The sequence below is a fragment of the Hemitrygon akajei genome, chromosome 3, assembly GCF_048418815.1.
Source record: "Hemitrygon akajei chromosome 3, sHemAka1.3, whole genome shotgun sequence".
Classification (NCBI taxonomy): Eukaryota; Metazoa; Chordata; class Chondrichthyes; order Myliobatiformes; family Dasyatidae; genus Hemitrygon; species Hemitrygon akajei.
The window spans coordinates 43,286,127-43,299,169 of record NC_133126.1 but is presented as its reverse complement, the minus strand read 5'-3'; the positions used below and the strand labels follow the sequence as shown (position 1 = coordinate 43,299,169).

Here is a 13,043-nt window from a genome sequence, read left to right as displayed (position 1 = left end):
CTTTGGCTTTGATAAAGTTTCATTAGCATTGCTCAGCAAATGCAATACATACAAACTTATTTTTAAGACTGTGAAAGAAATAAACACATTTTATTTACCTGCTTGTTTCTTCCAGGCAATCGGGAAACCAACTGGAAAAGTGTCACTCTTCCTGAAGCTGTCCCAACAGCTACAAGGTCATCAAAGCAAGCCAACAATTTCACCACTCTAATAACCTCAGTCTTACCCTGAAATTGGAATGAAATAGAAAACTAGATTTCATAAACAGCATACAAGGCTATTTGATCCAATTTATATAAATCCATAGATATTGCAGATAATAAAGATAAACATTTCTAAAACCAAATGAAGAATTGAGAACATTCTTTACCATTTGTTACTGAAATGAAGCACCCAACTATAAACCTGGTTTGAATTAATAATGATATTATAGCAAGAAAACAGCAGTTTTGTGCATAGACCCTGAACTCTTAGCTGTTTGGGTTGCTCAGATATTCGATAGATAAATTAACAAATGGCTGATTTCCTTACAAATGGTTGCCAAGCAAAAAGATTACACTCATGTAGGCTGTATTTTTACTGCAGAAGGCTGAGAAGCAACGGCATAGAAATACAACAAAAGCAGGAGCATTAAAGAGAAAGAAACAGGGATAAAGATGAAAGAAACTGTAGAATGTAAGATAGCAGCAGAGAAATCAAAAGGCAACAGGAAAAAAGTTCACCTAAAGGCTTTGTATCTTAATGCATTGGGCATTTACAAAAAGGTAAATGAACTGATGGCTCAAAGATGGGAATGGAGATGAAATGTTGAAAGGGAATCAAATCGGGCAATATTCACATTTGACTTAGGTGGGAAGGAAAATTGGTAGGATAGAAACAAAAGAGGTACAATTGTGACAAAAGATATCTAACCTCACAAGATGCTGAGTCCATATGGACGGAGGTTAAAAATCAAGATGATGCTGTTGGAGTTGTGGCTGGACAGAGTCAGAGCACTACACACAGAAAATAATCCTTTAGCTCATCTGGTCTATGTCGACCTGATCTACTGCCTCATCTCATCTACTTGCACCCCAACCATGTCCCTCCATACATGTACATGACTACGCTTCTCTTAAATGTTACAACTGAACCTAATTGAACTTTTGCTGGCAGCTTGTTCACAACTGCACCACACTCAAGTGAAGAAGTTTCCCCTCAGTCTTTCCTTAAACTTTTCTCCTTTCACCCTAAACTTACGACTTCCAGTTTTAATTTCACAGATCCTGAGAAAAAAAGCCTGCATGCATTCATGTTATCTATATCTGCCAATCTTCTGTGTAACTCTTATAAGATCGCCCCTTATTCTCCCGCATTCCAGGGAATAACATCCTAACCTATTCAGCCTTTCTCAGCAACTTGGGTCCTCAAGTCCCAGTAATAGCCTTGTAAATTTTCTCTGCACACTTTCAAGCTTATTCATATCTTTCCTATAGGTATGTGATCAGAACTGCACACAGCACTCCATAACATCCCAATTTCTATACTTTAAAAAGCTCTCTTTGCCTGCTATCTACCTGTGGTGCCACTATGAAGAAATTATGGATGTGTTCTACAGCATACCTTAGAGCCTTTCAGGTTTGTCCTCCCAAAGTGCAACACCTCATACAGTATTAAATTCTATCTGCCATTTTCCCAGCTGGCCAAAATCATGCTGCAAGATTTGATAGTCTTCCTCACAAACCATTATGCCCCTAATCTTGATGTCATCTGCTAATTTGTTGATCAGGTGTAACATATACCATCTAAATCATTAAAAGTGATGATAAACATCAATGGAACCAGCACCAATCCCTGTAGCACTTTAGTCACAGAGACAAACATCTACTACCACACTCTGGCTTCTGCTGTTAAGCCAATGTTGTATCCAACTGGCTACTTCAATCCTACATGCTAAGTGACAACCTTCTGGACCAACCTCCCGTGTTGAACTTTGTCAAAGGCCTTGCCAAAATCCATGCGATAACATCCACTCCTTTTCCTTCAATTACCCTTTTTGGTAACCTTATTAAAAAAAACTCAGTAAGATTGATTAGATACGACCTACCATGCACAAATTCATGTTTACTATCCCTAATCAGGTCCCATCTATCCAACTACTTATATATCCTATCACTTCGAATACCTTCTGATAATTTATCTATTACTGACCTTGAGATAGTAGTCACTCTGCAGAAAGGATATAAATTGGCAAATAATACAGGCAAAGAAAATTATCAGTGCAATAATAATGGAAGATTTTAAATCTTTATCACATTGAAAAAGATAGCTACTAGAACAAATTCAGGATAGTTTCCTAGAGCAGTACGATATGGAGCCAGTCAAGGAACAGGCTACATTGGATCCAGTAAAAGGTTAGTCAGTCAAGTTCAAAAAAATAACCTCATTGTAAAACCCACCTAAAAGTAGTCACTGTAAAAGCATTTGAGAGGACATCTTGGATCAAAAACAACTGTTTAATTTACAGAAATAGCATTAGAATAAAGCTGGTTGAAATTGAATGGATCAATAGATTACCAGAAAAAAAATAGTGGGTAAGCAGCCATTTAAAGTGATTTTGGCTAGCTCACAGAACTCAGGATGACAGTAGACAGAGTGTATTCAGCCTAGAGGTTAACGACTAGTGATGTTCTGCAGGAATCTCTCTCGAGTCCCCTGAAGTTTGTGTTTTTTTTATAAATGACTTTGATGAAGAAGTAGAGCAGTGGGTTTGTAAGCTTGCAGATGACACAAAGGTTGGAGGTGCTGTGGGCAGAATGGAAGGTTGTTGTAGATTACAATGGGACATTGAAAAGATGCAGAGTTGGGTTGAGAAGTAGCAGATGGAGCTCATCCAGCGAAGTATCAAGTGACACACTTTGGAAGGTTAAACATGAACACAAGGTTAATGACAGTGTGAGGAAATAGAGGGATCATGGAATCTACATCCATACATCCCTCAAAGTTTCACACAAGTGGAGAGGGTGGTTAAGTCGTTATATGGTGTCTTAGCCTTCATTATTCGGGGAATTGAGATCAAGAGCCACAAGTATATGTTGCAGCTCTATAAAATTCTGATTAGACCACACTTGGGAGTATTATGTTCAGTTCTGGTTGTCTCATTACAAGGAGGATGTGGAAGCTTTAGTGGAGAGAAGATGTCTCCTAGATTAGAGAAGACGTCATATGTGGGAAAGTTGAACAAACTTTTCTCTCCGGAGCGAAAGAAGAGGAGAAGCAAATTGATAGAGGTGTACAAGATAAAAATCACAGATTGCCAACAAGATTTTCCCAAGATGGTACTGGCTAATACCAGAGGGCATCCTTTTAATGTAAGCGGAGGAAGTTTTAGGGAAAGGTCAGAGGTATGTTTGGAAAAAAAACAGAATGGTAAATGTCTGGAGTGCTCTGCCAGGTGTGGTGGTTCAGGTTGAGCTATTAAGGAGATTTAAGAGATTCCTTGATTGGCATGTGAATGACAGAAAGTTGGAGGGTTGTTTACTATGTAGGAGGACAGGGTCATATAGAACATGAAGTAGGTCAGACAACATCATGTGCCGAAGGCTGTACTGTTCTATGCTCTATATGATAGTTAATGTCACTCAGCAAAAAAGATACTAGTAAAGGAGACCAATTCAAAGGGATTAAAAGGGATTAAAGGGTAAAAAGTAACCCAGGTGAATTGCATCCTAGGATACTCAAAGAAGTAGTTCCAGAGATTGTGGATGTATTATTTATAGCCTTACAAAAATCTGTGTATTCTGGAGATGCGCCTTGGGATTGAAACTGTCAACGTGATGATCCTAATCAAAAAATAGAGGCAAAAAATATATATTAATAGGCTGATCAATCTGTCATTATTACTTTAACATTTTTCTAACATATTATTGATTACCATGAACTTGGAAAATCTTAAACTAATTCAGTGAGGTTCCACAGGGATTAGTGCTGTCACAACTGTTCACTATAATTATAACTTGAAGTGGAGAAAATGTATAGTATTCAAAATTACTGACAACATAAAAATGGAAAAATGTGAGGAAATTACAAATGTTTATAGACAGATATCAATAGGACAGTGACGAGCAAATGATTGGCAAATGGAGTGCATCATATAATTGCTCATTTGGAAGGAAGAACCAGAGAGAAAAATAAGTACTGTTGACAGTACAGGTCAAAAATTGCAGACAACTGCAGAAAAAGGATCCTGGAGGCCCTAGACAATGAAACAAAGGAAGTTAACACACTAGTATAGCAGGTAAATTTAAAAAAGGATAATGGGATGTTGGTCCTCATTTCATGAGGGCTGGAGTATAAAAGAAGGGAATTCTGACCGAAACATCACGAAAGATCACATCTAAAGTACTGCAAACATTTGTGTTTGGAACCAGTTCCAAGAAGATTTACAAGGTGATCACAGGTATGGATAGGTCATCCTTTGAGGAAACTACACATTGGAGTTTAGAAGAGATGATCACATGGGAACATGTTAACATGCTCAGGGGGTTAGACAGAATGAATGCTGTGAAGATATTTCATCTGATGGCAGAGTCCAAAAACAGAGGGCACAGTCACAGATTGAGGAGGCACCCAAGAATGAAATAAAGAAAAACTTCTACAAAAGGTTACATGTCTTCCTTTAAACAAATAGCCATAGAGGCAGAATCCTTGGGTATGCTTATGGTTGAGATCGACATATTTCCCGTCAGCCAGGGAATCAAGGGTGAGGAGGAAGAGGTGAGGAAAGTTAACCTGAAAAGAACTAGCATGTTCCTATTGAATGACTGAGTTGGCTAAAGGAGCAGAATGGCCAACTTCTGATCCCCACTTCTAACAGTTTGATGACACAAAACAAAATTCTGAGGAACAGAATCACAAATTCCTGTACTTAAATTTAAGAACATGCAGTTCTATTAAGGAACAATCGGACTTGACTGGGCACTGGGGTCAGATGGAAATGAACCAGGAGGTATAAATAAGCAGCCTGTATACAGTAAAAAGTCAACTTAAACTAAATTCACTGAAGCTGAAGGCATAAAGACAATATGGTAAAAGGTGGCTAAAATACTAAGGGGACTGTTCACACAAAAAAATCCATAACACGGTGAGTAAAGCATCATAAGAAAAAAAAAGTCCCCAGTTTTCTGCACTGCATCTGAACTAGACACCCAAAGCTACACAGGACTTGGTGCTTAAATAAAATTATTTTCTCATTATCTTGCTAACTTATTTGACATTACTTTTGCCTTGGGAAGAATCACTACCCCTAGTTCACTTGCACTGGAACTACTCAAATGAATCACACAAAGATGCTGGTGAAGAGAACTATGATTGTGTGCTGAATTCAATAGAAATAAAAAGCTAATGTCTAACGTACTGCATTATCTGCCCAACCAGCTTTATTTGCATAGCTACAGTAAAAAGCCAATGCTGAAACATACCTCTAAATTATATTTTGTCATTTTGTTCCGCTGTCTGCAGTAGAGATACAGCATGCCGATGTTACTGCCCACTGCAATGTAGTCTTTATTGGCATCAAGGGCTGTGAGGTGCACAAGTACATTTCGAAATCCTTTCTGTACTTTTGCTGGAATCGCATTAAGTAGGTAATATAAATGACTGAACTCCTTAAAGGTGGTAAACCTTGCATCTAATGCCATGGCATTCAAAATTACACTGTTAATTAGAAAAAATAAGAAAAGGAACATTATTAGATTTTACTTACAGTATGCAAACAAACCAACTTTTTTTTTCATCTATATCAGGCCGGGTTTAAACCTGGACAATGCAATGTTAGCAAGAAAATTATTGACATAAACTCAAGAAATAAAGTTCAAAAGAAAAGTGATAATTATAGATGTTATCTTCACATGCTTTAGCTGTTGTCCCTGTGTGATAAACAAAAGAATGCCCTAGCCTAATCTGTCATTGAAGCTTTAAAGGCAGATCTTACCGAGCAAAGCTCTATTGTTCAATCCTGTTCAAGTAAACATCACAAAAATAATCCAAAACCAGAACTCAAAATGCACTCATAATTGAACAGCAGAGTCCTTCACTTTTTTTATTTAGGGTGTTTTCTATTTCTCATTTATGCTGTTATGATATCCATCAACTTATGAACTGGAAAGCACCAAAAACAAGCAAACATTGACTGTTTACTCTTTTCCATAGATGCTGCCTGGCCTGTTGACCAGCATTTTGTGCGGGTTACTTTGGATTTCCAGCATCTGCAGACTTGCTCATGTTTGTAATAACAAAGGTATTTAGATAACATTTTGCACAAATTACAAGATTTCTCAGTCTAAATCCTCAAGGTTGGCAAAAGCCAGGAGAGCCAGACTAATTAATTTCTCCATAGAAATAAAGACTTCTCTATCCCAACCCCCAGACCCCTCAGATACTTATCCAATTACTTTCCGAAAATTATTATCAAGTTTCTTTTGACCATTCTTGCAGGCCAGGCACAACTTCTAGACCACAGGAACAGGAGTAGACGAGTGAGCCCCTCGAACTGTCTGCTTTTCAGTAAGATCATGGCTGACCTCGACACACCAGTCTTTTCCACTTGGGCATTAAATACCTCTAATATAGTTATTGGTAATTATTTCAGTTTCAGGTGCATATATTATTTACATAATTTATCTTCCTTTGTACTTTGTGTGCTTTCCAGTATTTGTCATTTATATTTAGTCATAAATTCCATTGTATTTATTTTCCTCAAAATGCCTGCAAGAAAATTAACCTCAGGGTAGTATATGGTGTTCTGGTTATGCAACCACTGACGCCAAGCAGACAATCTCTGCAGAGTATTGATAACGGCTGTAGCCACCGGTCTTGTAAATATACTGACCAGAAGGCGGCAATGGCAAACCAGTTCTGTAGAAAAATTTGCCAAGAACTATCATGGTCATAGGTCATGGCACATAACAAACAAGTATATGGTGATATATACGTACTTCAATAATAAATTTGCTTTGACTTTGAAGAGTTCCAAGTTTCTGGTACTCTCCTTTAAACTTCTTTCCAAAAGACTTGACCCCAGTTTTTTTAGGTTACTTTTTAAAGCTGTCCAGAACTGGAAGAAATTATTTATCTCCATTAATCTCAGCTCCACTTAATACCTTGAAAGCTTTGATCAAATTATCCCTTCTAAATTGCAAGACTTATAAGCCTACTTTTCACAGTCAACATATAACTTGCAGTAAATTGTACATAAATTTATGCTTCATCTTCAAGAATAGTAATACCTTTCTCAAGTAGTGGTACATTGATTCGAATTGAATTGACTTTATTTCTTACATCCTTCACATATGTGAGGAGTAAATACCTTTATGCTATGTATCTATCTAAATGTGCAATCATAGTAATTTATAATAGACAGAACAGTCAATGTAACAGAAATACTCTCAAATCAGCATAAGTTAATCAGTCTGGTGGAGGAAGCTGTCTCGGAGCCTGTTGGTCCCGGCTTTTATGCTGTGGTACCATTTCCCGGATGGTAGCAGCTGGAACAGTTCCCCAGCAATCCTTCGGCCCTTTTCTTCCCCCCTACACCTGTCTTTGTAACTGTCCCGAATCATGGGAAGCTCACAATTGCAGATGCGCTGGGCTGTCCGCACCACTCTCTGCAGAATCCTGCCATTAAGGGAGGTAACAGTTCTCATACTAGGCTGTGATGCAGCCAGTCAGGATGCTCTCATCTGTGCCCCTGTAGAAATTTCTTACGATATGGGGGCCCACACCAAACTTCCTCAACCGTCTGAGGTGAAAGAAGTGCTGTTGTGCCTTTTTCCACAACACAGCTGGTGTGCACAGACCACGAGGTCCTCGGTGATGTGGATGCCGAGGAAGTTGAAGCTGTTTACCCTCTCAACCCCAGATCAATTGATGTCAGTAGGGGTTAGCCCATCTCCATTCCTCCTGTAATCCACAAGCAGCTCCTTTGTTTTTGCGACATTGAGGGCAAGGTTGTTTTCTTGATACCACTGTGTCAGAGAGATGACTTCTTCCCTGAAGGCCACCTCGTTATTGTTTGAGATTAGGCCAATCAATCTGGTATCGTTAGCAAATATAATTAGCAGATTGGAGCTGCGGGTGGTGACAGGAGTAAGGGGACTTAGTACACAGCCCTGAGGGGCTCCTGTGTTGAGAGTCAGAAGGTTGGAGGTGAGGGAGCCCACTCTAATCTCCCTGCCAGCGATCTGAGAGGAAGTCCAGGATCCACTGCACGAGGCAGGGTGAATGCTGAGGTCCCCGAGCTTTCTGTTGAGCTTGGATAGAATTACGGTGTTGAATGCTAAACTGTAGTCCAAGAAAAGCATTCTCATGTAACCATCCTTCTTCTCCAGTTGTGTCAGTAGGCGAACTGTAGGGGGTCCAGTTTGGGTGGACTATCATTACTATCAGTATCAAGTATTTCAGTAACGTATCTCATCACCTCTGCTGATAACTGCATCCATCAGCTGATGAATATTTCAACAATGTGAGGAAATAGACTTCAAATACCAATATTTTCATCATTTCACTACTTCAGAAAGAAGTGCTTTACTTCTTTTAATTGCAGAAGTTAATGGTCTCCTTTTTTACTATTTAAAAACCCACTTAAATCATTATAGCTCTGAATATTGTTTTCTTCATATTATGTTTGGTTATTTTGCCAATGCTATTTCTCCCACCACTGGATGTTTGTTCTTAATGCATCAAAATTCTGAACACATCCAGCAAACAGGTCCTGTGTATCCAAGTTATTAATATACAAGACTGTCCAATGAACGCAAGGTGTAGGAGAGGGGGAAGGAAGTGGTGAAACAAGGAAGACCACAGTAAATCACACTCCCATCTAGAAAAATATATCTCCTCACCATTACATTTGGCTTTCTACCCCTTAACCTACAGCATTTAGTTTCCACATAGCCAGATGTTGTTCACTTGTTTACTGTGCGGTATCATATGCACAACACCAAGATCAACTTTCCCTGTTACTTCAAAAGAACTACATCAAATTTGTTAACATGAGTTCTCTTTAATAAATTATGCCAATGTACTGCATTGTACTGCTGCCACTAAGTTAACAACTTTCATGACATATGCTGGTGATATTAAACCTGATTCTGATTCATCTCCTCCCTCTGCCAACTGTCCCACACCATCCTACAGCCCTCTACCCTCACCATTCCCAGCATCCTTGCTCTCGCCAGATTTATAAACTCGCTCTCCGCTGCATGTTTACAAATATAGTACTGTGCAGAAAGTCTTAGGCACTGTAACTACATATTTGTGCCTAAGACTTTTGCATATTACTGTATATATACGAAATATATAAATATAAATTACAAATTGACTCCCTAAGATTTGTTTATTGAAATTGATGTGTTCTGTTAACCACTATTTCTTCCTAGCAAAGACTTACTGTTCATCTGTAGAGCTAATGTATTTCGTTGAGAGAAGGGAGTGAAATTGTACGTATTTATGTTTCGTGTCACTTTAAATTTAGTTACTATAACCCATAGTTGTTAGCAGGTTCTATCTAATGCTTTACATCTCTAAATAATAAAATATAATAATTACATACTATAATAGAGGAGATAAATTATCCTACCCGGCACATGTTTTCTAAAAGCAACTAATTTTCCAAAGCAGTCTAGGGATATTGTGTTAGTGTAGCAACGAGGCATTAAGATTAAAAAAAAAATCAATAATGATCTTATAGAATAGTGGAGTCAGCAAAAAGAAACTGAACAGACAACTCCTGCTTCCATTTATGTTCTTAACTAATTCAAAAGCAATTGAACAGGTGCTTGTAAGAATAAATCCAAATAGTATGGATTTACAAAATGCATTCAAATTCCAAATAACACTGATTGTTTTTCATTTGATGGGATTGTAAGCTTTGCTCAATACCATTGCTTATTCATTTTCTGCAAGAACCTTGGATCTCAAGATGCCTTTTGGCCTGCAGTTTCTTCAGCACTAAGGGAGCTTTGTTTGCACGCTAAACTGAAACTAAAAGCGAACCACAGAATTTAAGGCAAATACAAAAGTTCATCTTTTATTTTTATACTTTATCTTAATTTTCTATTCAATTACAACTCCACATAAGAATGTATCTTTTAAACATTTAAATTCTGATTTAAGAAAAGCAGTATTTAGTGGCACAAAAATCATTAAATTGACTGGCATTCTAATTGTGTTTCTATAAGCTTTCAAAAAGTATGACATCCATGTGCTTCACAGAATAAACTTGTCTCTCCTGCTTCGACCTTCCAATCAGCATCATCCTATACTTCTCCAACTAAGCATTATATCCAAATTTAATATCCCATCTAACTTTTGACTTGTGATTATTCCTGGACAATGATTTAACTCAACATCTTGGTCATCCATCCAGTCTTCCTGCTGACTTCATACACTATATTCCATGACAGGGGTATGTGGGGTGCCATATACAGGGGTGATGGGGCTTGTTGTATCCATTCACCTTTGGTCCACACTGGACACTCTACTCTCACCTGTGGCTCCAAGCAGCTGTTTACATGCGACAACGGCTACACTCTGCTACACCGCTTTCACAGGCGGACTAAGCCAGGTTAGGGAAGCTGGTGATCTCATAGCCCAGAGAGCTAGGGACATGCTTGTCCCAGCATGCAAATTCAGCTCCGGCTGACTGGGCAGATGAGATCTACTCCAAGAATCAATGGCCAGGAAGATGGTACTGCAAAGCTTTTTGGAGAGCGAAGGGCATGACAAAGCACAGAAGACACCATAGTCATTCATTGCAACTAAGGAAAACCGCAGTTTGCGACACTTATTCGTATTACTGGACCCAGACTTCTGAGATCAAGAGAGTGGAGCTGCTTTTCCACTTTAAAAACTTTCCACACACAGGTTTCCTGTCATCTTTGGACATGACAGACAATCACCATAACTCCATGACAGTTCCTTCAAATTCAGGAAGTCTCTTATGTGCCAGTAGACACATTTGACAAAATTACTTTTCACTATTCTGACTTTGTTAATAGAGATTGAAAACACAGGAAATAATCAGCAGTTCAGGCAGCATTATGGTGAGAGAAACCCAGTTAATTGTTCTGCTTGATAGCCTTCCAACAGAACAGTTCTGATTAAAGGTCACCCACCCAAAAAATTAAAAAGGCAGCTCAAAACAATGGCGATGTGTAAATTTATAACTTTATTTTAAAGTAGTGTTTCCAATATGGCTTTGTATTTTAATGCTGTTGTGGATCAGAATTTATTAATAAAGGTGTTAAAACAGATATAAACTCCATCAGCTTTCTACAAGGTCAAGAATTGAAGCATGGTAAATTAAGCCAAAAATGATACTACTTGAGATGTTGGAGGAATTCTCTCACCATCAGTGGATGGAAATGGACATTGACATTTCAGATCAGAATCCATCACCTGACCGAATGACCCACTGAATTGGTCCAGCACGTGTTGCCCCAGATTCCCCAACTAAGCATTATATCTAAATTGAACAGAGTCACAGAATACAACAGGACAAGTGTGAGCGTCTCAGACAAAGATTAGCCCAGTCTGTGACAGAACAAACCAGAGGCAAGGAGTTGCTCAAACATCAACACTTTTGGAAAGAAATCATGAAACATTAAATGAAATGACAAAGGGAATAGTAGCTCAAAAAAGTTTCAGAGTACAAGATTAACGAGAAGAAAGTATATAGAGAAAGAAAGATGGGGAGAGAAGAAAATAGTGGGAATGAACAGGTGAAGGAAAAGACAACATGTTACAGTCACTCAAAAGGCAAGTTTTCAAAGTTGAAGAACAGATTGTAATTTTCCTAAGCAATACTGCTTTCTCCTGCTAGCAAATTTCTTAATAAATCCAATTTCCTTGGTAACAAATATACACTTACAGGCAAAGATTTGCTGCAGTCTCAAGTAATTTCTTTGTTAGTTGAATTAGCAATCTTGAAAATAGGAAGAACTAATTAGCACAAAAAATGCCAAATTTTACGTGCTTCTTAATACAACTGCAGCTCGAACTACTTTCTGTTTTTATTTCTCGTATCGGAGGTTTGCTGCTCTTCATTTAAAATCCGTTTATAGTTCTTCCGTCTATCATCTTCTAATACAAGAACAGAAATCTACACGATTTTAATTTGTTCTCTACCCTGCCCTGTCTTTCAAATGGCCCATGAGCATCATCAGTAAATATTCTGGAGCCAATGCTACAGTTTCACACAGTCACGTATACATAAACTGCAGTTCCCTTCACTATAACTCAGGACAAAGGAAACCAAAATCGAAATAAACGCTACCGACTTATTTTCAAACTTACTTAACAATATCCAACGCAGCAATCTATTCAAGTTTTGCCTAGAATATTAAGTAACATCGCGCTGAAATTCATTCTAAATTTAGCAGATATTTTCCCCACAATTAAACAGATTGGACATAGATATGTATTTTTTCATCTGTCTCACGAAGCCACCTTCAAAAATACAACTAGAGTTCAAAAAATTGAGTTTCATAAGAAACGTATGTATCAGTTAACCCGCAACATCCTGAGTGTAATCTAACATTTGTTAAATATATCATAAAATAGTTCAACCAATCACTGCCACGCAACTTAAAGCCACGGAGAAGCTCCTATACCGAACCTGCAGTAAATATTTTATCTCATTTATTCCTATGCCTCCCCTCAGTCCCCGGGCGCCTCAGGCCTAACTGAGTGGTGTACTCTTCGTATTTGCTTAACATTCAGCACTTACGATGCTCCAGTTGGACACTTCAACCCTTACACCATCTTCCACTCTTCTCCCACCTCAGTTGCCATGTTGCATCGGACATGAAAAGCCCCCTTCAGAAAGGCTCCCACCGCACTCCCGAGCACCAACTCCTGCTACTCGTCACTCCCACAGCGACCCTCCACCAATCACCTCTTCACCAGCCCTCCACCAATCACAACACCATCTGTCTACTCCGTCATTCAGCCAGTCCACCAATCCTGAGTCACTGCGCTTTTCCACCAATTACGTGCAAATCCCA

The 13,043-nt window shown here is 38.5% G+C and overlaps 1 protein-coding gene across 3 annotated transcripts in view; it reads right to left on the bottom strand.

Annotated features, from left to right (window-relative positions):
• The window catches only part of tecpr2 (tectonin beta-propeller repeat containing 2), a 114,645-nt gene extending 101,731 nt beyond the window's left edge, over positions 1 to 12,914 (bottom strand). The window contains exons 1-4 of one of the 3 annotated variants that reach the window (XM_073039707.1): positions 12,767 to 12,914; positions 5,460 to 5,694; positions 3,765 to 3,821; positions 99 to 227 (exon numbers count right to left, since the gene is read on the bottom strand). In XM_073039707.1, coding sequence (XP_072895808.1) covers positions 99 to 227; positions 3,765 to 3,821; positions 5,460 to 5,678 — 405 coding nt within the window. In that variant the 5' untranslated portion in view covers positions 5,679 to 5,694; positions 12,767 to 12,914. The remainder of the gene's footprint in view (positions 1 to 98; positions 228 to 3,764; positions 3,822 to 5,459; positions 5,695 to 12,766) is intronic. The other 2 variants (XM_073039709.1, XM_073039708.1) reach the window with 2 other exon arrangements.
• Between the last annotated feature and the right edge of the window lie 129 nt (positions 12,915 to 13,043).